We start from the raw sequence: 27,185 nt of genomic DNA, 5'->3' as shown, positions 1-27,185 counted from the left end.
TAAACCAAGCAAATGTGTTAAATCAAAACAAAATCCAATTAATTTAATATTTAATGAATACATTTGATGATTGCGCATTTCTGTAGGTTCTCAGTCATCCAGGCCACGGTCATCTCTGCTGCTTGAAAAAAGCGATTGGACTGGTCTCATCTCTCATCCAAGAGGTTTCTTCAGCTCAGCAAAGGTGGAGTGGCCCAGGTATTCAACATATAAAGTATCTATCCATCTTTTAAACCCCAATGCAGGTGTCCCCTGGAAGTGTTTGTTCAACCACTATTGTTCATGTGCATAATCACATGTGCCAAGGTGTGAAAAAAGTCAATCAGGCGTTTTGGGAGAAACCACTGTGAGACTTCGCCCCACTCTATCAAGTGACCTAATTTATGGTTCACCTTTGATTCTGCATTTTCTATTTGCTAAGAAGGCAAATGTCTCCATAAGGAAATATATAATGTAAAGAAATAAAATACAGTTTAAAGCACAGAAAATTCAAACCTGTGTGGCAGTGTTGCCAACATGCACAAAAACGTCACTGCAGATGCTTCAAAAATCTGCATGTTCCTATTTCTGTAACTTAATCCAGCGATTTGCATAAAAAAGAACATTTTCTGTCATTTCCTGATTAATTCCACTTCTTCTAATCAAGCCTCTCTGCGTCTCTTCAATCGCCTTTAAGCCTCTTTCCTCTGGGTCCAAAAGGCTTTAATCAAACATTTCCTCAGAGAAGCTTCCTAATGAGCAGCACAGTGAGCCGTTCAGTACAAAGTGCTTTATTTACATAAATATCAACACTGGTCATAAAAAAGACAGACGTGTTCCTGTGGTTCTAAATGTTCTTCAGTGGATTCAATGTGTTTTGTGCTTGTGATGATGATGGTTTCTCCTCCTTCAGACCTGCAGTCAGTCTGTGCAGGACGGCTTCCACCTCATGTGGATCCATTAGAAACTCCACTTTCAGGAGTTTCCTGATCCTCCTCCTGCTCCTCAAATGGGCCGCAGGTCCTCGGGGACGGGGATCTGTTTGAGCTCCTCCACGTACGTCGAGGGCTCCTTAAAGACGTCTTCAAACAGGAGCTTCATCAGTTCACTCACATATTCTGAAAAATATCAAGTTCACTGTAAACCCCTCGAATGCCAATAAAGTTTGAACACATGAGTTTAAACTGTCAGACATGAACAGGTGTAGACTTCAGTCACAGGTGTGTTTGGACTCACTGAGTTTGGGCTCGCTCTGCTGTGGCTCTGCTGTGACCTCTGAACTCTTTGCTTCGTGTTTGTCGACGTTCTCGTTGAAGTGCATCGCGGCCAGATACAGCCTGGAAACAAACTCATTTTTACACACAGGGGTTTAAAGATGTGACATCAGAGTTAAAGCAGCAGCGTTTACCTGCAGAGCACTCCCATAAATGGGAAAATGACGTTCTTCGGCGTAAAGCGCTGTATGAGTTGATGGAAGGACTCCAGCGAGGACGTCTGGTTGTCGTGACTCAGTTTGCCGACGTCACAGAGAATTCGCTTGTTGAGCAGGAGCTTCTTTACTTTGTGGAGAGCCGCCGAGCCTGTAACAGCACGACACGGCTGAGGACGGTCAGCGGAAAACAGTAACAGGTGACCAGACAGCCAATAGGAAAGCAGCACAGCAAAAAAATTACTGCTATAATAACACAGATGCTTAGGATTCACATCACAGAATAATCCTCAGTCCCTCAGACAGCTATACAATCAGACAGGCGTCGCCCCCTGCTGGTCAACAATGAGAATGCAGATGAGAAGAACTCAGAACAAACAGGTGAGGTGTGAACAGGTGAACAGGTGTGTGACTGTTTTATTGGACAGCGACCTCACTGACCTGGCTGGAACCACTTGCTGGGATCCATGGAGACCCTGTTGGGATGTGCGCACGTCGGGAACAGTGGATCATCATGAGTGTGAATGTTCTGTATGTGGTTTACAAAGGATTTCCACTTGGCCACCTTCTCTGGTGCGGACGTGGACGACGTGGCGGTCCAGTAAACATGGTTCCTGATGCTAGGCAGCCATCGGCGCACCAGCAGACATGCTTTATTTTTGGCCAGTTTTTTCAGCTTCCTGGACAAACCTGGGAAGATAAAACATGTTAGATGCATCTCCGAGTACGCCGTGTCAGGTAACTGAGCCATACCCACCCTTCTCCAGGTGCTGAGTGTTGTAGTAATGGAGGACGTTTCGCTCCCTCAGGTATTTCTGCACGCGTGTGCGGCGGTCGGTCACGATGTGCTCCACGCTCAGATGGTTAGCCTGGAGCAGGTCGAGGCCTCGCCGCAGAGCTTCCGTCTCCATGTGCGAGCTGCCACCAACCTCAGTGTTCTGACAGAGAAGAACCATAAGCAGTCATGTGATCACGTCTTACTTCCTGTTTGTGCATAGTGGGGTTTACCTGAAAGAGCTGGATGTCCATGATGCTGCTGCTCTTCAGGTGCATCAGGGTGTAGCTGCCCAGTTTGCCACAGTGTGCTGTCAGAGGAATTTACTTTGTTAGACCAAAATAACCACGAGTCAGCAAAAATGAGAAAACAATGACATTTGTTCACCCTGTAGGTCCGCCCTCATGCGTCCTCCCACCGCCACGCTGCCCTCGCCTCTCAGGCGCTCCATCAGCACCTGCTGATCCTGCTTCCACTTATGGTTGATGGCGGGTTCCAGAAACATCCGGGCGTGCCTTCTGAAGGTATTGTACTGGAACATCTGGAGGTTCATGGCTCTGCAGACCTGCACACGAAGCAGAAGAAGCACTTTAAATGTTACTAAAGGTACTTGCGGGCCGGTCCATGAGCTCTGTCATGGAGAACGTCTGCATGAACATTCGGGTGTCTGTTGTCTGTTAAACTCGGAACAAGGAGCTCATACAGGACGCACAGAGGTGGAGAAGCTTTCTAAAGTCAGTGTTTATGGGTGTTACTGTGCTCAGGTTAGCAAGTGCTGTTACCTTCTCCACCTGAGTGAAGGACCCTCCGGTGAAATAAATGGCCGCAGACATCTGCAGGTTTCCCAGTGGTGTGCTTCCCGCCACCGGCTGGCTCTCCCACTTCCTGCTATACTCGCAGTTGGGGCAGAGCTGGCTGAAGGAGACGAAGGTGCCCATCCGCTGCCGCTGCACCTCACAGCTCAGCCTGCAAACGGGACAGCTGACGAAGAGATCTCTGAGGCAGCTCTCAAACACAATGTACTTGGGGTCATTGTAGTCTGAGGACGTGGACTCCACCTCGCTGTAAGGGTGGAGAACAGCAGGTCCCAAATCAGATGTTTGCTCCCACAGACAAAACTTAAAACGCCGATGGAGGCGTCAGCACCTTACCGACTGTCGGACTGCTCGTTTGAGGACTCATCTGGCTCGTATGGCTCATAGATGGGGTCGTACGGGTCGGGGACTTCAGGAAGATCTTTTTCTTCCTCCACTTCTTCCTGCTGCTCCTCCTCCTCATCTTCTTCTTCCTTCACTTCAAGACGAGGTCTCTTGCTGGTCTGATGCCTGGCTGAATCCCTGTCTCTGATTGGGTCGTCACTGTTCCACATTGCAGTGCGACACTGTGGCCTGCGTGGCTGAAACAAAGAAACATGTTTTACTCTTTTTAGAGCCCATTCATGCTTAAGTTTCTTAATTCATTTCATTAATAAACTTAAAAAATAAAAATATGTATTTGTTATCAGTAAGTCCAAACATCAACATCCAGGGCTGCAGTTTTCTCTGCTGTCCAGCAGAGGCGCCAGCAGAGAGTCCATCCCCATAGACTCCCATGTTAAAACATTACAGCAGAAATAAACATGTTACTGATACAGAAACTGTTCTGGTACCTGTAGCTGATTTCCCGCTTCAAACAGCTGTATGGCCACTCAGAGGGTAAATGTGTGAAACAGTCCGTGTCTAAACTATGTGACCTCTGACCTGAGGTATTGGAGATAACTAAGAGGGATAAGAGGAAAGCGAGAGCAATTGCAGAACTACCTCATACTCAACTTCATGTAGGCTCTCTAACGTGAGGAGCACAAAGCAAACCTTCTAACCTGGCTGCTTTCTTACATGCCACCATCGGGCCCAAAAATGGTTGTCTTCCAAAATAACTTTGAGGCTTCCAAAAGCAGAACCCCATGTGTGCCTGTGTCCATCTTTTAGTTACAGTGTGTGGCACTGATACACACCTTTGCTTCTCACATGCTGCTTCAGCGTGTTGTAGGATAACTGGGTGGCGGCACATCTCGTAGAGGGCGAGTAGGATGTCTGTGTGCCCACCGATACCATATAGTGACAGAACTGCGTCGCCACTGAGACTTTGGGTTCAGGGTCAGTCTGACAGGCAGTGTTTCTGAAGCGAGTGAGGGGGAGCAGCACCGGACTCTGGAGAGAGGACACGAGTATTTCACTAAAACTATGGCGTACACAAACTGTCAAAAATAAATACATAACTTGATAATGATTCATTAATATTGGTTTACTATAAATTTAGATGGGTGTACATTTGAATTTTTTTGATAGGACAAATGTTGCACAATTAAAAACTGTGCTTGACCAAAATGTGTGGAATGCAATGACATGCTTCTTTTGGGAGCAACGAAAGAAGCTGTTATACATGCTGGTACATATATATCAGCAAATAGGTAATATCTGCCTATCAAAATATTGATCAGCCTCTAAAAGTGTGCCAAAAGTTGTACTGATTATCAGCACTGACAAGCATGGTCAGAATCAATAAACATCCTAATATATGGTACTGACTCCTCAATATTTTAATAATAATTTTTGATTAATAAAACCAAAATCAAACACATTATTTATTGAGTCATTTATTTAGGCGGTTTTCGTCCTCTGCATAAATTGGCTTCTGATGAATTATTTTTATCTGCTGGGTTCTCTGCCAGCATACCTAAATGTGAGATTGGGTCTAAGCACGTTAAGTATTTTTAAGATTTTTTTTTTAAACCTAAAACGAGTCACAAATGTTTATTGATGTCATGTTTTGGCCTCATATGTTTATTTTTAATGACTCTTTAACAGAACATTATTTCCTGAGTGTTGGGTGTTTTTAATTCTGGCAGGTTTGGACCTCCATACAAACAGCGGTCGCAGCCTACCCTTTAAATATCGCTATTTCCAGGATTTTGTCCCAGCTCTGAGCATGCTGGGGGGTTTCTCTGAATAAATTCTGTGTTTTAGACGTTAACGGAAACAATTAGGTGAACAAATCGTCGCTTTGTTTATTCCGTTTTTTTTTTTTTTTTTAACGATAATCCAGCTGGTGGGATTAAACCGCCGCTAATCCGCGTTTAAAACGCCCGTTTCCCTCTGCTCCGGCACCCCGTCGCCCACCGTGGAGCTCCACGGGATCAAGTGAGGCTCACCGCCGTCGCTTTGGACTCCTCCACGTCTCCGTGGATGAACGGCAGCGCCCCGTCCTTAAGCAGCAGCCTGGCTGAGAACCCGGCGTCATACTGGGCTTTGTTGACGAACGAGTCCTCGGAGAAGTGGCGCGAGCAGACGTACACGGTGGCTTTGGGCGGCCGCTGGTCCGAGAACAGGTACTGGATCCACTGCTGCCGGATCCGCTCCTCCTTGGGCAACGCGAACAGGTTCAGCTTGCCCTCGCAGCCGAAGATGCATTTCTTGGGAGACATCCTGGTCCGAGTCCCGGTCCCGCTCACGGAGCTGGAAAAGTTCCCGAGCTGAGCGCGAGCAGGGGGCGGAGCCCGCTCGCATGACCATAAAAGGAAACCCCGCCAGTTAAAGTCCACGCGGCCAAGAAGCAGAGAAAGTGTCGGAGCATGCGCGGGGACTACTCTGATTACTTCAGCGTAGCGGACCTCACTGTGGGACATTCAGGCCAGCTCCGTGATTAAGCTACCGTTAATGTGACGGGAGCAAAGTCACGATGTTTCTAGGACGGTTTAACGTCCACAAATTAAAGCTTATGTTGTTCTAACGGGGGACACATCGTCCGTAAGTGTAATCTGCTTTGTGTTTATGCGCTCCGTGCTCAAAGTTTAACTCACTGCAATAAAAAACTCTTTAAAGAAAGTGCCGCACTGCGTTGGCCTGTCGGTGAACCATCTCACTTCAATCTACCATCTTTGTCAGCAGTTCCCCGGAGTGGTTCGCACCTCCTTCCACTGGGGCGCTATAAAATGGCCCCGCTGTAAGCTGTCGGCCTTAAGTCTGTATGTGAATGTGTGACAGGAGCTTCAAGGAGTCCGCTTTCATCGCTGCGCTGCTCACAGGCGGGTCAGTAACGGGGATACAGTGAGCCTGCCCCCGCCGGCTTTACCAGACTCCCATTAGCACCTGACCACCAGTGGCAGCTTGTAGCCGCGGCGCTCCCTGTCTGAACGCCGCTGCAGCTTGTTAGAAGCTCCGTTGCGGGTGAGCGGAGCGCTTCTTTCTCTCTCGGTGGTCCTGATTTATTTTTATTTTTCTTCTTTTAGTTTCTGTCCGCGGTGGGAGGGCTAAAGCTAACGTTAGCAGAGACACGTTCGTTTTTCGCGGGGCCCCGCCCTTTGCATGATTTCATTGGCCTTACACAACGTCATTTACCCGAGCTAAACGCTGATTGGCTGGAAGTTGACATCCTGTAGTTAAAGGACTGCGCACACGTGGGTGCGATCACAAACACAGGGAGGGAAGGAGGGGCGGGCTGTCGATGTATGTGCAGAACTTCTATAAGGACCGGAAATATAAAGTTTTTATCTTATTTTTCAGTACAGTTTGTGGTTAATTTATCATAAGGTTATTTTATACGTGTCCGCTGTCCTGCTCCCATCAAAGGTCTGTATAAGGTGAGCGCGTACTTACCTGATAAACGGGAGCGGTGCAGCTCCACAGGACGTCTGCGTTTACCTAAAGGCGAGGGCTGCTGGGTAACTGAGGCTGACGCAGCCCCTGGTGGTGAGCTGAATAAGTTTGAAACTGTTACATTTAAATGCACTCCTCTGTTCTGATGCCTTGAAGATGTCTTGGTTCAAGCAGTTTTAGCTCCTCCCCCTTAAGATAGATTTCTTCCGATTGGCTGACTTCTGGAAGCCTGCAGAGGGGCACCCAGCTTGACAATCCAAACAGGTGAGTTTACACCCCCCCCCCCCCCCCCCCCCCCCGTTATGAAGTGGGAAATTGCTAGAGACCAAAGCAGTTTCTGTATCGGGCTGTAAACATTTATTTCTGCTATTAAGTTTTAGCTTGGGAGCCTATGGGGACTGACTCACTGTGGCGCCTCTGCTGGATGGCAGAGGAACTGCAGGGTGAACACCTGAGTCTGAATCTGTAACGGAAAAATGTTATAAAGAGAGAAACCACCCGCGAGGTCTTTCTTCTATATCACTAAATTTCATCACAACTTTCTGTTTTTATTTAATTGAATTAACTCCGTTACTGTCTTCACTGTGTGTGTGTGTGTGTGTGTGTGTGTGTGTGTGTGTGGAGTCTGAACAGCTGACTGACCCACAGACAGGAAGTGTAAGCAGGTTAAAGGTGAACTTGAGCTGCTGGCTCGCTCTGAGTATGTGCGTGTTAGTGTGTTTAGGTGTGTATGTGTTGGTGTGTTTGTGGCCGTAGTGGCGGCGGTTCTGCTCACCGCCATGAGTGACGAGGATGAGGACATGCAGTGCTGGGGGTGGACTGACCTGTGTGTATGCTCGGCTTTCATTCTCTGCGGTTTGTGTATGTAGGTCAGGTGGCTGAAGTCGGAGGGATTTACTCGTGTGTGTGTGTGTGTGTGTGTGTGTGTGTGTGTGTGTGTGTGTGTTCAGCTGGACTCTCTGCTGCGTGTGTGGACCTTCTGACCAATCAATATGCTGTCAGTATATCAGGAAGAAACTGCTTCTGTGCCTTCCTGCTTATTTCCTCCAAAGATCAGCTGCAGATTACCAATCTCTTTAGAAACTTCAGTTTAATCATTAACCTGAAGTTATTTAAAGCCTGAAGCTGCTTTCAGTTCAGAGTTTAACTAGAAGGAAACAGCTTTTCAATTTCTATTCTTAACCTTATTCTTATAATGTCTTTAAACCTTTATGCAACACTTCTGGGGCACATCTTACAGATTTTAACATTTTAATTATATTGTGGTTCATTTGTATTAACTTATGCCAGCTGGCGAGGTTCTGTGGTAGTTTAATATTAAATCTTTTTAGAGATTTTCTTACCATATTCTGTAAAATGTATTTATTTTTAGTTTTCCTGTAATTTGAGTTTTCATATTTTGTTTACATAAAGTAACTCCCCACTTTCTACCTGTCCCTCACCTGTCTCCTCAGCTCCTGCTACTCCTCATCAGTGTCAGACTCGGAGAAGGAGCAGCAGATTGTTTCCTTCCTCCAGCCGAAGGTCATGTCCAGACGCAGCCTGCGGCTCGATGAAGGCCTGTTGGACCGCGGTCTTCCTCGTGGCAACGCCTCCTTCAGTGTGGGAGGAGGCAGCTGGAGGAGCAGCAGGTCAGTGTGGATGTCCACTGAAGGTATGTTTTGTTCACATCCGCTCGTCTTTCACCTCCTCTGCCACCTCCTGCAGGTCGTTGAGGTCCCGTCGTTCCCAGCAGCACTCGGTCTCCTGCTCCGAGTCGCTCCTCGATGCGCCTCATAAACCCGCTGGCACGGCGCTCCATAACAGCAGCCTCCACAGCGGGGCGTCCGACGCCTCCCTGCTCTCCTCCCTGCTGGACGAGTCCTCCATCCAGGAGAGAACGCAGATCGACGCACTCTGGGGTATGAATCCTCCCGTTTACCTCATCATAGATTCAATGATCCTCATTCACAGAACACTTTTTCTTAAGTCAAAAAATCCAGATTAAATATTTTTGATTATGAACACAGGCTCCAACATAATGTGGAGGAGGTTTGTTGTTTTCCTGGAAGGATCCAGCTGATGGTGTTCAGCTCTGATTTGTGATCTCTAAAAATTAAAGTTTTAATAATAAATTTGAATTAAGTAAAGTCAGCTCAAGCAAAATAAACTCAGTATGTCAGTGTGGTATCAGTGTGGTTTACCTGTCACCTGCATAGAGGTTTGTGAACGCAAGGCAAGCCTGTTTGAAATGTCATCGTCCGTCTGAACGCGAGCTGATCCAAGTGAAACAGGCTTTAGTTTTAACGCTCGTCTTCCTCCTCAGGTTTGGACCACGACTCAGATCCCAAAGGTGAGTCCACACTTCTCTGTACACCACTGATTCCTACCTGAAGTCTCTGCATGGAACAAATTCTGGAGCTTGAGCCCACCTGCCTGTACCCTGTCTGTCAAAGCTTCTGGTTTGGATCAGCATCGTCAATCTGACCATTTTGTCGGGAGTGGTGATGTGTTTAATGAAGGAAACGTGATGCCCGCTGAAGCTGCCGCCTCTTTTGCTCGTCTGTTTGCAGAAAGCACCGTCATTGCAGAGAACAGCACTCTGATTGGTCCAGATGCCCTCTGCACCAAACACCCAGTCCAGGCGCTCAGCAGGGTTTACTGTAAAGACTGCAGCACTCAGGGCGCTCTCCAGCTGAACACACATGGTTCCTCCTCTTCGTCCAAATACAACACCTCCTCAGCACTGATGGGACCAGGACCATCAGAGTCTGGAGAACCAGAAACTTCTACCATCTACTACAGAGACAGAAACCGCACGAGAAGGACAGGTGAGGCAGCAGGACATGAAGGTCTGAAATTCATCAAAATTCCCACATCATTAGGGAACTCTTGTTCTGCAGCAAGGCTGTAAAATGATGACAAAGCAAATGCTTTTTAAGTCAATGCATCAAAAAGATTTCAGGGAGCACAGCCATTCAAAATCACATTCAGAAAGAAAGTGTGAGTAACAAAAATAAATCCATCTTATTTAAGCAAAAATCTGTTCTGAGTAATTATGTATCAGTTGTCAGATAAGTATCGAAATAATTTCAAATCTTCAGAACCAATATGTACTGGAAAAATCAGCACTTTAGTTTTGATGCTTCAGTTTCTGTTCGTCATCATAGTCAGAATTATTATTTTTTATTTATTTATTTTTTTTACAGCAGATTAAACAACAAACCCATTCAGTTTTATTTATACAGCACGGCTTTTCCAGTCATCTCAGTGCTCCTTATTTCCCAAGACAAAGACTGTATCAGCCCTTCAGCAAATGGCCCACTCTGTGAAGCTCTTTGATGGCTCTTTTAACAGAACTGGGGTCAGGAAGGGGCAGCCATCTGCTGCTACCACTAATGCAGTAAAGTCATAACCTTTTCAAAGTATGGAGGCATCACTTCTGTTTGACCTGATCAGACAGACTTTTATACAGTTTGTTTCTACTGTTGCACGCAGAAAAACCCAGATCCCCGATCAGTCATGGTTCTTCTGCAAAGCTGCACTGTTCCACTGTTCTGTCAAGCGAGGATGTAGAGATGATTTTTTTTAAATTTAATTTTATTTAATATTTAAATCTTTTTATATTCATTAGTTTGTCCAGAATCAGAACCAAAGATCTTTAGAGCCTCTATCAGCTTCTGGAAGTCTTTCCTTTTCTGCTGTTGATGGCTGATGGCTTCCAGAAGAGTTTGAGATCTTCTGGATTTGCAAGCTGGAAAATTGTTTTGGAAAGCTGCTGACTGGTTTATAGCAGCATGGTCAAAGCAGCTTACATTTCTATCCTAAATTTGAACTGATAATTAGGCTGTAGGTGGCTGTAAATCAGACTAATGACATTAAGTGTTAGTTTATATGCAGATGACAGTGATTTTTCATTTATTTTTATTTGAATCCTCCCAACTGATTAGCAGCCCAAACCTCTTAGAGTATCTACTGCATATGAGTTTAGAGTTAACTTGAGAGATTTGAGCTGAACAGGAGTTCACTGGAAGGTTTTAGATCTAAATCAGAGGATCGTCTGCATGAAAACTGACATCTGGGTTCATATTCAGCTACCACAAGGTGCTCAGTTACTACCTAGATTAATTAAGAGGAAGATGAGGGATAAAGCTCATTCTTCAACATCTAAATGTCTGGTTCATGAACTTCTCAAACACCATAGTCTTCATCACCATCATCAGCCTTAGATCTGTCTTCATCTGCAGAGCTGTTATAAATGCAACAATATCCATGCACTCAGCTAAATCTGTAAGCAGCTCTGTTACTTGGTGTGACGATGGACCAGATGGGCACATTTCTGTATCAGTGTGTCTGAGTTTAGGTAGTTAGAACAGTGTGGCATCACTGCCACCATCAGGTCAGACTGTGAATGACTACAAATGCATCCTGTGGGGGGAAGAAAAACATTTAACTATTTCTTCTTGCAGCAAGGGTGTGAGTCAGGACTTTCTTGGTGATCATGAATAGTAACTGATATTAACACTTACTAATACTATTGATACAAATAACATTGCAGATTTTTTTTTGTGCACTTTTTTGAACAGTTGTGGTTTTACCCTCATTCACCACCTCTCTCTTTGCCACAAAAGACAATAAGCATTTACATTTTCTATAGATTTCACATTATCACCATAGTTATCTAATCACACTGACTGAAGGGAGTCTATCACAGTAGCTCTAGTGTGACTACAGTTCCTGGTCTAAGGTACAAACTTAGGCTTAATCTTTGAATAAAGTTTAATTTGGTGGTCTGATCAGCAAATATTTTTAGTTCATTATTGAACTGAGTGGACAGTCTGTCTGGAGTTGATCAGCTAATGAGCAGTTTGTTTCAGCTGCCTGTTTTTCAGCAGGTGTACTTGTGTTCACATGGGTATCAGGTGCAAATGTGATCAGGAGGGCGGCAGCCGGTGTAATATCTCTGCCTGCTCTGCTGTACCATCGGCTGCTGAATGATGGCAGGTAGGAGGCAGAGACTGAAATGCTTCAGTTTGGACAGAAGGTGGAAGGTTTGCTTGCTCTGTGCATCACTTGGGCAGGTGCCACAGGGTGGGGCAGCTCAAAACCCTTCAAGCTGTCTCAGAAGGCTTTGCATAGAGGCTCAAGCTAACAGAAGATGGTGAGATGTCCTTCCCAAAGAGACCCTTTCAAATGTCCAAAACTGGATTATTACACCAACGTGGACTGAATAAAATTTTCTGCCCAGCTCAGTTTGCTTTCACTTAAAGCGCTTTGGTTTGTTTCCTGGATTGGAACTGTCAGCTGAGAGTTACTTCCTGTTTTCTGTACCTCTGTCTGTGTGTTTTGTGTAAATCTGCGTATGTAAATGTGAGCTGTCAATTTTCCTGCTGCTCATTGACTGTGTGCTTTAGCTCTTCCAGATGTGCTGCAGTTGCGGCTAGACTCATCTTTGCTGTGTGTAAGGAGGGCTGTAGCCTGCTGTGTCTCTTTACTGATGCACACCTGGCAGGTGTGTCAGAGGTTAATGGTCAAAGAGGTCAACATACAGGCTGATAACAGACATGGAGGTACTAAATCAAAGTCTGTTTATAGCAGGTGGTGGAATTTACCTGTGCACCTTTCTTCACGCACTGGTGTAAAAACACTGGCACTAACTGTTTCACCTGCTTATCTACTTCACCTGAGTTGAAACTGACGTGAGGGTATAGAGAACATGGTACAACTGAACTTAAAATCACCTCATTGGCCAAAAGAACCTTTCTTACTGCTGAAACCTTCCTAGGTAATGAGCAAATGTTCCTGCTAGAACCACTTGTCAAAGAGGCGGTTCTGGGAGTCTGATTTCAGTGTCTTGTCAGTGACCCCAAGAACATCCTCAGTGTCTACCCCTCTACGCTTTCACTGACCTCCAGAACTACCTACAGGACAGGGCTCCTGTTGGTAGTTCTGGTGTGTCTCTTAAATGCTCAAGAGCCCTTTATTTATTTATTTATTTATTTATTTATTTATTTATTTTATTACGACCATTCTCACATGCTATATTAACATTGCAGCTTCCTTTGACCCAGCTTAGTTAGAAAGGCCATCCATAATAGAACTAGAACTTCCAGAAATGCCCACTACATGGCCTAGATTTATCTAGGGAACCCATCGGATCTACCAATTAATCCCTGGACTCTGGCAGAACTGCCACCACACTGGAGTTGGTGTGCTTCCCTTCCAAATAAACAAATGGGCTTCACCCCTTCACTTTGGCTGTTTCCCTGACAAAATGCAAATCTCCTTCTGCCGGCATTCTGGCATCAGCTCAGAGGACGGATGTTTTGAGTGTCTCGGAGCTCCCGGTTAGTCTTGACTGTTTCCTCTCTTGCAGCTCGATCCAGCCACAGTGGAGTCATGAGCCTGAAGGAGTCCACCAAGAAGGAGCTTCAACCCAACAGATCTCTGTGTGAGCTACCACACAAACACACACTTGCTTTTATTTTTGTGCTTTTGAACAGGGCAGAGCGTTTTCAGAGATTATGTGCCAACACAAAGTTAAGGCTGCAGCTCTCGGCTTTGCTTATGAAATCCAACCTTCATGTTACTAATGAGGCTGCAGACACTCATCCAACGTCTCAGTGCAGCCCGCATCAGGTCCCTTCATGTTCAACATTGCTCACTGATTCACTTATAAGGCATGGATTTACACACAGAGTATTTAATGGTAGTTTTACAGGTAATAGATAAATGCTGTATTTGATCACATGCATGAATTAGAAGCTGCAGTAAGGGTGCCATGGCCTTAACCATGATGTCTTGATATTTTGCATGAATTTGTGTAATTCTTGCATGTTTTTGTACAACAGACAGTATTGTTTGAATGAATCTCAGGGCAGGTGACTGCAGTCAACCTGATTCTAATGCATGTCAGGGGTGATCTCCTTTTTTTTTCATTAAGTTCTGTAACGAAGTTTCGATTTTAGCTGTCCAGCGTGCGGCTATCTCGACAAAAATCAAAAATTCACATTAACTTCAGCCTCTAGCCAGAACCTGTTTTTAAAACAGGAATTCCTCTACAAACATTGACATAGTTGCTGCATGATTTAACTGTAAAATGACACGGACACATTGCTTTTACCAGGAAAATAATCAGAATACAACCAGCTGAATTGACTCTGCTGCTGGACTCAATTTTCTGTTTCAGTCGCCTCATACATTTCCTTTCTCTCATTGATTTTTTTTAAAAAAAGAAAACAAAACTTCAGCCAGTTTGTTTCGCAGCCATCAGCAGTGTCAGGAGCAGCATTGGTCTGAGAAATATATATTCAGGATATGTTGCTCACAGCTCAGCTGAGGTGGATTGCGTGGTTCCTGTATGTTAACGAGTGTCTGTGAAATGCAGTGTAAATGGTTTTTCCTCCTCACTCTTTGTACTTCCTTTTCCTTTTTGTGTTGTCTGTCGCTTCAACGCTGTACTGCTACCAACAGGTAATGACCATAAGGACAAAGGGCGCTCAGAGATGGACGCCGTCACTACTTCATCCTCATCTTCGTGGTCTCCTCTGGTTTCCTGTTTGTTGGGGCTCACATGGAGCGCTGCTGTTTTCACAGGTTCAATAACTCCAACAGTCTGAGCTGCAGATGTTAATCTGCAAATGTGCCCTCAGTTTTTACCACAGGACTTATAACGGTGCTCCATCCTGAAGCATCTTTAACAAACAGCTGCGCATGTTTCAAAAGTAACCCCGCTCAATCCGGCGATCCAATTCATCCTGACAGTCAGCGTTTCAGTCCCTGCTCCTCAAACTGGCTTTTACAGAAACCATTAACATTTGGTATTTGGTCACCTTTGTTTAAATGAAATAAACCGTGTCCTCAGCAGGCTTTACTTTATGTTGCTGTCAATCGATCCAGCGACCGCTTCCAAGAACCAAAAGATCCGGGATCTCCGATTCAGCAGCATATTTGATTGGCTGAAACTGTTATTGGTAAATGGACTGGTTCTTCTATACAGTAGCACTTTTCTACTCTGAGCACTCAAAGTGCTTTTATACAACAATCTGTGTACAGGAAGGTGATATCATACTGCTTAGTCAACCGTTGGTTTCTGTACATGGCTCAGCGTTCATCTTTCTGTGGGTGTGGGTGTTTTTTAAATTCCACCCAAAAGTGAATTCAAAAATTGCTCTGTGTGTTTAAATAATGGAGATTGTTGTGATCCATAAGCAAAAAGTTTAAAAAAAAAAAAAAATGGCCTTGGCTGCATAAAGATACTGTCACCTGCATAATATTGTGTTGGTCCCCCTTTGCTGCTAAATTAGCCCTGACCCTCTGAGGCATGGACTCCACTGGAACCCTGAAGGTGTGCTGTGGTATCTGCACTGAGATGTCAGCAACGGATTCTTTAAGTCCTGGAAGCTGTAAAGTGGGACCTCCCATGAATCAGACCGGTTTGTCCAGCACACCCCGCAGATGTTCGATCACTAGTTTACCACTCTCCTTCCTTGGACCACCTTAGATAAATGCTGACCATTGTGGACCAGGAACACAGGCGCTGCAGTTTGGAGATGCTCTGACCCAGTTGTCTAACATCAGTTTGGCCTCAAACTCTCTCAAATCTTCAGGCTCGTCCATTTTTCCTTTTTTCTAACACATTGACTTCACTCGCTCGCTAATATATCCCACCCACTAACGGGTGCCATAATGAAGAGATAATCAGTGTTATTCACTTCACCTGTCAGTGCTCATGTTATGCTTGATCGGTGTATAACATAGATTTTATTTTCTGTCTTTTCTTTGTACCCATTTAAAGACTTGTTCTGTTATCTTACAGTATGGCTCTGATTAAATCTTTAGTTAACTAATCATGGGGGAAATAAATATTCAGAGCAATATAAGAAATCATCTTTAATAATTGGGTAAAGAAGTCCTTTGTTTAAAATGTGCATTTCTGTGTAACGCTGACGTCAGCATGGTGGTAAATTAGTCGAGTCCAAACGTTGTGCCACGTTGGAGCTCCGAGCAGATTTCTGTTTCTCTGCTTGTTTTTGCCTTTAAAGGACTGACCGCAGATTCTGGATGGGATCAAGATCTGTGAATTTTCCAGGTGATGGATCCAAAATGTGAATTTGATCTCCAAGCTGCTTAGTTATCACGTTTGCCTTGTGACATGGTGCTCCATCAGACTGGAATATCCAGATTTTCACCAAGTCGTTCTTCCAATGATCACCTGGATCACTGGAAGTTTTTAGTTTGGTCAGTCCTTTAAAAAGCAGAAATAGTGACACGATTGAGTTTATTTTTATTTTTGGGAAAATGTTGAGATCTGAAAAGCTTGTTGTAAACCTTGTCCTACCTGTAGATACAGGTGTTTCCTCTGAATGAAATGGCGTGATGCCTGAATAAAGCTCTTGTTTCCTGCAGACTGTAACTGACCTGCCTCCTCTCTGCTCCTGTAGCTTTGGTTCTCTTTAACCTGGCTCAGAGTGCAGCTCTGGCCCTCGGGCCTCTGAGCAGGAAAACCGTTTCTGCTTCGTGGAGCGCCGGACGCTCTGCAGGTTGACGCCGCCGTGTGTTTTTGCTTTATTGCAGCTTTACTCCCTGAACTGATTCCTCTGCTCTCGGTGTCGGAGTTGTTTGTTGCTTTGCTGCTCTCAGACGTTTGCGGGTTTGAAAACTCTCCTCCTCCTCCTCCTCTCCTCCAAATCCAAAGGTTATAAATGAATCAGAGCTTGAGTCAAACTGAACCTACATCTCATATATGTAGCATCAGTATCATTTCTTTGATTTATTTGCATTAAGTGGTGAGTAAATCATCTCTGATCAGTCATTCTGTGTGAGTTTCCTCTGAAATGTACAAAATGTGACTCGTTCTGCTTCCTTTACATACTGTTCTTCCTTCTGCTGTGTGTTGGGGTTGTTTGTTGTAGTCGACGTCTTTTAATGAAATTAAAACAAAGTTTTCTCTCTCAGCTTGACCTGCAGCCTCAAGCATCTGAAAATCTTTGTTCCAAGTGGTTTATTGTCCTCTGTGTGTCTTCAGGTCGGATGGCAGGTGACACCTTCAGGTGGCTCTGCGTACAGTGGCATCACAAGACCACCAACAAACGCCTGACTTGGCAAGTTTGCTCTAATCATTACCCCCCAAAAACCTCTTTTATGTTCTGGAGCCATTTTATTATGATTTAACTTTTAAGGAGGAATTTTTATTTTAGCCTTTTTTTTTTTTTTTTTTTTTTTTTTTTTTGTTTTTCTTTGAGCTATTTCACTTATCAAACTTTTATCCCATAATTTCTTCTCTGTATGAAGAAAATTTGAAGACCTTTTGTTCATTTCAGCACCATGTTTTCAGATTTCTTGGGTAAATCTGAAGGATTCACATCTCACAATAATCCTTACTTATTTTTACTGGGCTTTAGCTGGAAGCCTACTGAGGGGCAGCACACAGGATTTAAGTGTTTAGAGCAGCCTGAGCTTTGGGCTCTTGGGATTACTGTATATACAGACACACTATTAGAAACTTCAACAGGAGATCTGACAGGAAGAGAAATAAACAGGTCTGCTTTCATCCAAAGTGGAACCATTTTGATCTGGTCTGAAGATTTTAATGAAGAAACTCTTCATTCTTTACTAGACTGGGGCACAACCTGCAACCCAAGCTGATCATGGTCCATGTGACCTGTCAGTAATTATCTGCGGAGGACCTCAGTGGAAATGTACTCTTTTTGGGTGTTTCAGCTTCATAATATTGTGCAATGCTCAAATCTGTTTAAATCTTCAAACAAATTAATGTAAATGTGGATGAGAAGAGAAGCTCCCTGTAATTAGATGAAAATGGCAAATCTGATGCTTGATTTCTGTGCAGGTTTCCTGTCTTCCTGGTTCTTCTCCCTCTGCTGCTTCTCCTGTTCAGTGAGTTCCTGCTGTTTAGTTTTTAAAGGCTCAGCTATCAAATATTTGGGCTGTGATGATTTTTTTTTTTTTTTTTTTTTTTTTTGGGGGGGGGTGTAAATTTACTACTTCATAATGATTGGCCTAAGTGACATTTCGTTTAACTGTAAATGTTTGGCAAATTTGTCTTAATGTCCTAAAAGTCAGCTTCTGTGTAGCTAAAAATTAGATTTAGTCCTGCAGAGTTCAGGGCTCATTTAAGACTGTTTTAGAGTAACCGTTCATAAGTCTCCTCAGGCCACTTTATGTAGTGCGGTAAAGCCCTGCGGTATACAGCTAACCCAACAATCACATGATCACAGCTGACTTCCCAAGGAATTGATTTGAGTTTGCTGTTGATGAAATCCAAGATGTAGAAATTAAAAATGGAAATCTTGGATTGCTAACTGGACTCTTCCCCCTCAGGTCTGTTGTGGTTCAGTCCTGCTGGTTTGCAGTTGGTCCTTCCAGTTGTTAACGTCACAGATTGGAGGACGGCAGTCTCCCACGTCCCCGCTGTGTCCTCCATCAAGAGCCAATCAACAGAGGATGCTGTGGAGGAGTCAAAGGAGGTGGAGCCGCTTCACAGTCAACCTCCACCAGCAGAAACTGCAGCAGGAGAAGAGGTATGGCACCACTGCACCTAATGGAGGCTTTAACATGACGCATAACAGTCATTCCACCTGAAATCAACACAGGCCTACTGCTGAGTCTGGGTTTGGCAGTTGCCATGAGAACGGTACTTATCTGACTGCACTGTGCCAAGTGTAAAGTTTGGTGGGGGGGGGTTTGAGGAGTTGGGCTCGGACCTTTAGTTCCAGTGAAAGGAACTCTTACTGCTTCAGCATACCAAGACATTTTGGACGATTATCATGCTCCAAACTTTGTGGGAACAGTTTGGGGATGGCCGTTCATGTTCCAACGTGACTGCACACCAGTGCACAAAGCAGGACCATAAAGACATGCATAAATGACTTTGGTGTGGAAGAACTTGACTGACCTGCAGAGTCCTGACCTCAACCCAATAGAACACCTTTGGAATGAATTAAAGCGGAAACTGTGAGCCAGGCCTTCTCGTCCAGCATCAGTGTCTGACCTCACAAATGTGCTTCTGGAAGAAGGGTCAAAAATGAGTCATCCATCCAATGAGAGAGAGGCAGACAAGCGAAATACTTTTGGCAATATCAAAAGTGAAGCAGAATCTAATTTGGGGACAGATTCATTAAAATGTGTGGCACTATTAGTGGTCTGATACAAGATGCTAATGATAACCCAACTCTAACCCTAATGCCACAACTGCTACAGGCCAGTTGAGATCAGGCAACAGTATTGAATTTTAAACTTAACCTGAATTAAACAACTCCTCCAGGACAGTAGGTAGAGGAGGTCCAGAATGGAAAATAAGCACACGTTTAACAATTTCCTGTTATTATGATTGCGGATGCAAGCACCAGAGCTTCCTCCGTAGGGTGGCTTGCCTCTCAATTAGAGGGTGGAGCGGGGCTCAGAGTAGAACTGTTATTCCTCCACATTGAAAGGAGCCAGTTGAGGTGTTTTGGGCATCTGTCTAAGATGCTTCCTGGGCTCCTCTTGGATGAGCTATTCCAGGCATGTCCTACAGGGATGAGGCCCCGGGGTAGATCCCGGACATGAGGAAGAAATCGCGTCTCTCGACTGACGTGAGAACGCCTTGGTGTTACCCTGAATGTGCTGGAGGAGGTGGCTGGGAGAGGGAGGTCTGGGCTTCTCTGATTAGGCTGCTTCGATGAAGTGGAAGTGAGTAGACGGATATTATGAAAGTACCATCTGGATACTCCAGAATTCTTTTCTGTTTGGATCTACAGATATATTTGTGATATTTGCTCAGTCCAGGAGGAAACTTGAAAGCAGTGGTTCCCAAAGTGTGAGCCACAGTAAAAACAGAAATTCAGTTTGAAATTGCTCAAATATGCATAGTTACATATTTATATAAATGTATTTATTTGTATAAAGTGAAATAAAACTAGTAATAAGAGGTGGTTAGTTTGTGATATTACTTATTACTCTGATCTAAATTTACTGCTCTTGTATTGAAGTTTGTGTCCCAGTGGCAAGTGGGTTGGCATTAGCACTTTATATGACTGGGTAGTATTAGCAATTCTGTGTGTTTGTGTGTTCACACATGGGATTTTAGCTGTTTCAGTATTAAGACTTTTTTTTTTTTTTTTTTTTTTTCTTTTTGATACATGAAACTTCACAGCAGTTATTATATATGTTCAACCTTTGGCCCATAAGATTTGGAGACTGAACAGAATGTTCTACAGATGAGCTGATTCTAGATGGAATGGCTCAAAGTTAAATTCAGTCTGATCCAGTGAAGTTTCTTCCAGATTATGATTAAATTTGTTTTACAGGAGGTGTCAGCAGTGGTGGAAGATGCAGAGCGGCTCGTTCGCCTGGAGCAGAGTCTGACAGTGTTGTGGGAGCGCGTGGAGGCTGGAGGACGGCGGTCGGAGCAGAGGCACAGGGAGCTGCTCCGGTTCTACACTGGTCTCCAGCAGCAGCAGCTCTCCTTCACTCCGAGTGGTGGTGGTGGTGGTGACGACATGGAGGCGTGGCTGAGCGCTCTGCTGGACCAGCAGCTGTCTGAGCTCAGGAGACAACTGGATGAGGAGAGACAGCAAAGGGAGGAGGTGAGCGTCTGTGCAGTCAGTATGAAGTAATTCAGGAGCAGCTAAATAAAATCTGAGAATTTCACTCAGCAAACTGAAGCTCAGCCTTCTTGGATGGACTGTTAGTCCAATGAAGCACACAGCAGCCATATTATTGGTCAGATAATTGCATTAAAAAGGCTCCAACAGCACTAACAGTCCTGAGGTCCAGTTCAGAAATTCCAGTTAGCTGAGGTGAAGCCTAGCAGACAGCTAGCAGCTACAGCCGCCTGTGTCGCCATCCACCTGTCAGAGGCCACGCCCCAAATAATACAAACTTTTAAGCCTTAATCCAATTTAAACAAGGGAGTTACAGAAATCCCCCACTCCCCCCACCCCAAATACAGCTATTATGAAGGGGGAAATTGGCTATAGAAGCCAAAGCAATTTGTGTATCAGGCTGTAAATGTGTTTATTTCTGCCACAAAGTTTTAACATGAGTCTATCAGGACTGACTTGCTGTGGTTCTTCTGCAGTCCAGCAGAGAACCTGCAGTTTATTAAAATCTGTTTCTCCAAAAGCAGCTCTGATAATCTTCCCTCGTGTTTCTGCAGGTTCGACGGCAGGATTTGTTGCGGCAGCAAAGTCAGACGTCTCGTCTGGATCAGCTTGAGCTGCAGCTGCAGAAACTGGCTGCCAAAACAAATGTAAATCATGTTTTATGTATAAAAGTTTCATACTGACTTTTTTTGTTTAATTTATATAAAAAGTGCTACATATTTTAGTGGAGCTGTTTTTAATTTAAGGAGGTTCAGTGGAGACGTGAAGCTGCTGGATCTTTCCTCTCACCCTCCCCAACCACACTTCCTGCTGCTTTCGGGTAACTTTCCTCCTGTTTATCCTCACCTTATTCAGGTCATTGTAGGATTATTTGGTTTATCTGGACCAAAGAAAAGCAGCTGTTGATGCAGATGTGACATCTTTATGGCTTTGATCAGAACCTGTTTCACTTTGAACTTCTCAGATGTTGAAGTTCAATTTGGCTTCTTCCTCCTCCAGTGTTGACCAGCAGTCCCATGATGCCTTGCTGGCAGAGGTTACTCGGTTGGAGGCAGCTCTGGTAGACGTTAGGCGGGATGTTGAAGGTCTGTCCAGCTGTCAGGAGAGCTGCCAGCAGCTCACCACAATCAAGCAGATGGTGAGATGCTCAAACCTTCATTTAAAATGAAGGCGAGCGAGCAGAGCTGAGAGTTCAAACATCTGTTCACTTTAAACACATCTCACTTTAAATGGTGACAGTCTCCTTCACAATAAAAGCCTCACTGGATGGTTGTTTTTAATGTGAAGGAGCAGTTTCCTGTTCTGACTCTCCTCTTTGACCTGAACTTCATCTGTAGATTTCAGGGCAGATTTCCGCTCTGGTGCGAGAGGAAGTTCGGACTCTGCTCTACGGTAACCAGCTGACAGCAGGTGGAGATGCTGCTGGTGTCCCAGAGTCGGTCCTCCAGTGGCTTTCTGAGCGGTACGTGAGTGAGGCCGATCTGCAGGCGGCTCTGGCCTCTCTGGAGCGCAGCATCCTGCAGAACATCAGCCTGCAGCTGGAGAAGTGGCACAGCGCGGAAACGGTTAGAGAGGCTGTGCTGCACACCGCTGAGGGTGGTGAGGCCGCTGTCACTCGGGAGGTGAGGAGCTGGGGTTGGAGGCAGATTTAAATTTAACCTGATGAGTTTGTCTTCTCATGAGCCTTTCTAACCTTTTGATGAATGGAACTGACTGTTAAGTAGTTGGAATAAATAATAAACATTGTCAATCCAAAGGCGAGTGGTCCTGATGCCAGGGGCATCAATATTTTTACTTCAGAATCTCACGTGCTTTAGATTTTGATTGCTTTTAAATTAAATTCTAAATTGCAAGCTGGGGGGGATGTGATGTCTGCTGAAACCAGTAAGAGGAGAGCTGCTGTAACCTAACCCAGAGAAAATAAAACATGGATGACTTCTTCCAGGTCAGTTTTTGTGAGCATTTTATTTAATCCTAGGTCTTCTAGAAGCAGGACTGCAGATGTTTCAAAGGTCACAGCTGAGTCAAACTGAGCAAAAGCTTCAGAGCTACTCACTGGTGTGTTTCAGTCATTCTCAGCACACTAAATCACTGTCTGAAATATTCACCTATTCACAAATCCAGAAGACTCTGGGCAGGGACCCCACACTCCTTCAGTTGACCTGCAGTGATATGACGGACTCTGCAGGAGGAAGCCTGCACTGATCCGGAGCTGCTGCGTTAAAACATGGATTCTCTCATTTGGCCATTCAGACGTTTTACAGATTTTGCTGAATAAAGACAAAAGCAGAAACAGTCCTGTGTGTGTGTGTGTGTGTGTGTGTGTGTGTGTGTGTGTGTGTGTGTGTGTGTGTTTTTGTTTTTTTTAACACATTAAGAGTGACTGTTAGCTGATGTCAAATTACTTTCAAATTACTTTGAAAAACGAGCAAGATTCCAGATTGTCCACGTATCTGGAAAAGGACTGAAAGCTGTGTTTGACACTCGTTAAAACAATAACACCTGATGAAGCAGTTATTCATGTTTTGACAATCCTCATAGGTCTCCCTCGTCTCTTCCAGGAGGTCCGCATGATGGTGAAAAATGCTCTGCAGCTGTTTTCTGAGGATCGAACTGGCCTGGCAGACTACGCTTTGGAGTCTGGAGGTCAGAAACATTCACTGTCTTTGACTTTATTATAATCGAATAATCTGATATCTGTGTGGTGAAATGGTGTGTAAGTCAGTGTTGCTACTGTCTTTAACACTGAATGTAGTTAGACAAATTGGAGGTGGCAGCAGCTGCAAAGCAACATTAGCATTACTTCACCTGGTTCTCTGTGGCGGTGTGGGTGGAGCCGTCTGAAGCCGCACCCACAGTAATGAAGTCTGTGCTCATCCTGCAGGGGGCAGCATCCTGAGCACTCGCTGCTCAGAGACTTACAAGACGAAGGCGGCCCTGCTCAGCCTGTTCGGGGTTCCCCTTTGGTATTTCTCTCAGTCTCCTAGAGCTGTGATCCAGGTAAGACTCACCTTTACAGAGCACTGAGCTCTGGGATTACTTTACTTCATCTATCATAAATCACAAACACGTGAGTGTTTCTGTAAACTTCTTCATGAGGTCTTTGAAAACCTCTGCTGTTCATTACTTTCCAGTGACTCCACACTGAATACTTCAGCCTCCTCTGTTTTCCTCCAGATGTTTTTGTTAAATCCATCAATGTTCACTATAAATCAGAAATCACCTGCTGTGAAATCTGTGCTCACGCTCTGCTGCTCCTCCTGCAGCCCGACATCCACCCAGGGAACTGCTGGGCTTTCAGAGGCTCCACAGGTTTCCTGGTGATCCGGCTGTCCATGAGGATCCTGCCCACCACCTTCACCCTCGAGCACATTCCCAAAACCCTGGCACCGAGCAGGACGCTGCATAGCGCCCCCCGAGACTTCAGCGTTTATGTAAGGGAGCGAGAGAGACTGGCAAGCATTCAGAGAGCTGCTGCTCTGTAGTCTGTATGTAAACCTCAACATCTTGTCTTCAGGGTCTGCATGAAGAGAGTCAGGAGCGAGGGAAGCTGCTCGGCACCTACACCTACGACCAGGATGGAGACGCTCTGCAGAACTTCCCTGTTACAGTGAGTCACGTGGGCGGTGTCTGGGGTTTATAGAGGGGCAGCTTTCAGCTTCCTTAAAAGTGCTCAAAGGGGATTTGAACCCCTCCAGGACATTAGTGAACCACTAGAAAAAGTTGCTGTTCAAATCCAGTCTGACAGGTGTTTTTGCCCTTTTTGAAGTTGAGCCTTACACCCTCAGGCAGCTCAGATAATCATGCTTTCTGATATCTTATTTTGTATTCTCACATGACAGAGGCTGCGTTCACACTGCAGCCTGAAAGTGTCCCGCATGCGCAGTAGAGGAAGTCACACGTTTTCCTTCCCACGTCCGCGTAACGGGACGCAGAATAGTGACGTTTGTTGAGTATCAATGACGTGCAGGTCGGATAAATGCGACCTGGCCGTACATACACAGGTCGCATTTGAAAAACTCGGATTTGTGTTGTTCAGACTGGCATGTAAAGATCGGATACAGGTCACATGAGGGCGAAAAAATCGGATTTGGGTCACTTCAGGCTGCAGTGTGAACGTAGCCAGAATGTGCTGAAGCATCACCGTCTACAGACATGACATCAGTGTGCGGTTACTCTGCAGATGTGATTAACAGTCCTGTTCAGGTGCATCGTTGCTGCATATTAAAGATACGCGCTCTTCGGTTTTCCCTTAAATTAGTTCTTGGATGTAAAACTGTCTAAACTCGGGACTGAGATGGTGACTGAGTGACATGACTGAAATACAACATCGCAGGTCTAAATTTGGATAATCTATGGAAAAAAAAAACACCAATAATCACTGACATAAATCTTAATTGTAAAGGTCAAAGGTCAGCTAAAAGCAAATCAGCTACAGCCATTTTAACTTCCTGAGATCCTCACTTCGGTTTTTCTGCAGGTTCAAACTTATTTTTGAAAATGACTTCCTGTTCAAAGATGAAGCTCAGTTTTTGTGCCGGTCTAACTGTTTATAAATGGGTAGGAGAAACTAAAACATCTCAAAAAAGCGCTTGGGTCTTCAGTAATTATACCATAAATCATCTTTTCTGTGAGTAAAATCATCTTTAATGATTTTTGTTTCTATGGTGTGGTTTTATGTGAACTGGCTGTAATAGAGGGGGGACATTGGCCATAGCTATAAACTGATGCGCAGCGGTTTCATGTTAGAAATGCATTAAAATGCAAAAAACAGCAATCAAAATAAAATGAACTACATGAAACGTCTATCTGGGTTTGTCAAAGTGGAACTTTACCCTAAATGGGTAACTGCTGATCTGGTGGATGTTTTTTCCTTCACTAGAGCTTAAAAATATTTAAATGTTAGTTGATTAAAGAACTAAATCAGAACCATATTAAATGATGTCATTTGCTTTCGTTGTGGCTGCCTGGTTCAGTTTTCTGAGATGAACTGATAGATGCTGAGCTTAAACTGTGACTTCAACAGAAAACACAATCAAAGCACGTGTGTGTGTGTGTGTGTGTGTGTGTGTGTGTGTGTGTGTGTGTGTGTGTGTGTGGCTTCCAGGAGGAGGCATGTCACAGGAAGCTGCCGCAGGTGTATTATTGAAGGGTCTTTACAATATAAAGCAAAATAAAACTGCATTGAAGTCTTGAACATTTCAGTTCATGCAGCTGTGAAGCAGACTGATAATCGGTAAAGGTGTCAGTTAAGTCACTCAGTGATTTTAGTTTGGTTCTCACGGAAGTTTCTAAAGTTCAGGTCACTGCTGTTTGCTGCTGGGAAATGGCCAAAATTATAAAGTCACATCTGTGAGTGACACTCAGACTTCAGGCTGCTCTCTCTCTACACGAGTCACGCCCGGCACATACCGGAGGAACAACTTTTGGGAGTGAGGAGCTAAAACAACTTGTTAGAGGAGAAACTGCAGGTCTGCGTGAAGGCCCGGTGTAAGATGGATTTAATGGCGCTGTCAGTCATGCACAGATGCTGCTTTTAGAGTGAAATAAGCAGAACAATTTTTTTTCTATTTTATGATTAAACATCTAAAATTTAAATTCATGAAGAGTTTGTGAAACGTCTATTTTGTTTCATATGAGAAATGAGTTTTCTTCATTTGCTGGTATTAAAACATCTAAATTTACAAAATGACAGCCTTTTTTTTTTTTTTTTTTTTTTTTTTTATATATATAAAAACTTAAATATGCTTCAACAGTGATTTTTGCTGTTTCTGTCTCCATCAGGAGGATAACGATGAAACCTTCCAGATCATCGAGGTGCAGGTTTTATCTAACTGGGGTCATGAAGAGTACACCTGTATGTACCGCTTCAGGGTGCATGGGACGCCCAGTGACATCTGAGCACGCCCACACAGGTCGAACTATTAAACCACGAGTGGCCTGGAGGCAGGAGGATGTTCTCATTTTGTAGCTCTGCTGCTCTCTGGTGGTTTATGGAGTTGCTGCCTGAGGAGCCACAGACTAACAGCACTTTGATATGTGACTGCTGACATTTCCTCTCACTGGATCTGATCCGAGTGTTTTTCCTGTTGCTAAAGCAGTGTGATGTAATTTTTCTGTCAATAGTTAATAATTTTCTATCAGTGTTTTGAGGTCATCGTTGTTTGTCAGCTTTCATGTTTTATCTCCTTTTATTGGCACCTCCATCTCAGCGGGTCACACCTCACGTGCTCCTCCTGTTCATTCTGGTAGTGAAGAACTCCCAGCTGATATAAATACTGATGAAGGTGAGGCCTGACTCTGAAGATCCAAATTTTAGGTCTCTGTAGAGTGAAATTCCTTCAGCTGAGGCTCAACTGTAATTCTGATAAACGTCTTTACTCTGAACTGTCAGTCGCTCTTGCAGGGTGACCGTGGACGAGCTGCCACGTTAATGCAGCATGTGAGCGTAGTTTACCTTCCTGAAGACGCCGCAGCGCTTCAAGTTCTAGTTTAATACCCTTTTTATTCTATTTCAGGAACAAGCTGAAGCACAGCAACATTTTTCTTATGTTGATCCCTGTGAAGCAGCTGATCGTTTCCTGTTCTCATCAAAACAGAAAATGATTCTTTTAAAAAAGTTTGAGCTCACAGCAAACATTTTGCACTGACTGAAATGTGCTTCAGTCGCTGAAGTCTGACTAATGATTTCATTTGATCTTCAGGTTAATGGAGTGTTTCCTTTTTTTTGTTTTTTTTAAAAACAATGTTTATTTTTTTGTGATTTCATATTGGAGGTTGTAATA

General features: G+C 44.4%; 2 protein-coding genes across 3 annotated transcripts; one reads left to right on the top strand and one right to left on the bottom strand.

Annotated features, from left to right (window-relative positions):
* Positions 1 to 756: 756 nt before the first annotated feature.
* Positions 757 to 5,862, bottom strand: LOC115798132 (uncharacterized). 2 transcript variants are annotated; one of them, XM_030754854.1, is made up of 10 exons: positions 4,177 to 4,355; positions 3,335 to 3,579; positions 2,966 to 3,245; positions 2,571 to 2,748; positions 2,417 to 2,493; positions 2,166 to 2,346; positions 1,850 to 2,098; positions 1,388 to 1,559; positions 1,216 to 1,316; positions 757 to 1,097 (listed from the first exon to the last, which is right to left on the bottom strand). In XM_030754854.1, the coding sequence occupies exons 2-10, from the start codon at positions 3,550 to 3,552 to the stop codon at positions 985 to 987; spliced, it is 1,569 nt and encodes a 522-aa protein (XP_030610714.1). In that variant the 5' UTR covers positions 3,553 to 3,579; positions 4,177 to 4,355; the 3' UTR covers positions 757 to 984. The 2 variants fall into 2 exon arrangements, with proteins under 2 accessions (XP_030610714.1, XP_030610715.1); XM_030754855.1 differs by lacking the exons at positions 2,417 to 2,493; positions 2,571 to 2,748; positions 2,966 to 3,245; positions 3,335 to 3,579 and adding an exon at positions 5,374 to 5,862 and having other exon boundaries at positions 2,166 to 2,191; positions 4,212 to 4,372.
* Positions 5,682 to 27,185, top strand: LOC115798130 (SUN domain-containing protein 1-like). The gene is made up of 22 exons (XM_030754853.1): positions 5,682 to 5,968; positions 6,107 to 6,250; positions 8,272 to 8,448; positions 8,525 to 8,718; positions 9,123 to 9,149; positions 9,370 to 9,627; positions 12,211 to 12,366; positions 13,173 to 13,247; positions 14,270 to 14,392; positions 16,824 to 16,899; positions 17,646 to 17,692; positions 18,137 to 18,336; positions 20,104 to 20,382; positions 20,955 to 21,047; positions 21,147 to 21,220; positions 21,400 to 21,538; positions 21,738 to 22,022; positions 22,962 to 23,046; positions 23,285 to 23,400; positions 23,667 to 23,834; positions 23,918 to 24,010; positions 26,185 to 27,185. The coding sequence occupies exons 2-22, from the start codon at positions 6,195 to 6,197 to the stop codon at positions 26,299 to 26,301; spliced, it is 2,838 nt and encodes a 945-aa protein (XP_030610713.1). The 5' UTR covers positions 5,682 to 5,968; positions 6,107 to 6,194; the 3' UTR covers positions 26,302 to 27,185.

This window comes from Archocentrus centrarchus, chromosome 19 (genome assembly GCF_007364275.1).
Source record: "Archocentrus centrarchus isolate MPI-CPG fArcCen1 chromosome 19, fArcCen1, whole genome shotgun sequence".
Taxonomy (NCBI): domain Eukaryota; kingdom Metazoa; phylum Chordata; class Actinopteri; order Cichliformes; family Cichlidae; genus Archocentrus; species Archocentrus centrarchus.
The sequence above is the reverse complement of the archived record's forward strand: the minus strand, read 5'-3'. Positions and strand labels throughout refer to the sequence as shown.

What these genes read in the sequence shown, in the direction of transcription:
- LOC115798132 (XM_030754854.1), bottom strand. Translation starts at nt 3,552, where the DNA reads ATGTGGAACAGTGACGACCCAATCAGAGACAGGGATTCAGCCAGGCAT. An exon ending in AACGAGCAGTCCGACAGTCG is followed by an intron (nt 3,246 to 3,334) that starts GTAAGGTGCTGA and finishes CCACCCTTACAG; the next exon opens with CGAGGTGGAGTCCACGTCCT. An exon ending in CATGAGGGCGGACCTACAGG is followed by an intron (nt 2,494 to 2,570) that starts GTGAACAAATGT and finishes TTCCTCTGACAG; the next exon opens with CACACTGTGGCAAACTGGGC.
- LOC115798130 (XM_030754853.1), top strand. Translation starts at nt 6,195, where the DNA reads ATGTGTGACAGGAGCTTCAAGGAGTCCGCTTTCATCGCTGCGCTGCTC. An exon ending in TCACCACAATCAAGCAGATG is followed by an intron (nt 21,539 to 21,737) that starts GTGAGATGCTCA and finishes CTTCATCTGTAG; the next exon opens with ATTTCAGGGCAGATTTCCGC. An exon ending in CTACGCTTTGGAGTCTGGAG is followed by an intron (nt 23,047 to 23,284) that starts GTCAGAAACATT and finishes CTCATCCTGCAG; the next exon opens with GGGGCAGCATCCTGAGCACT.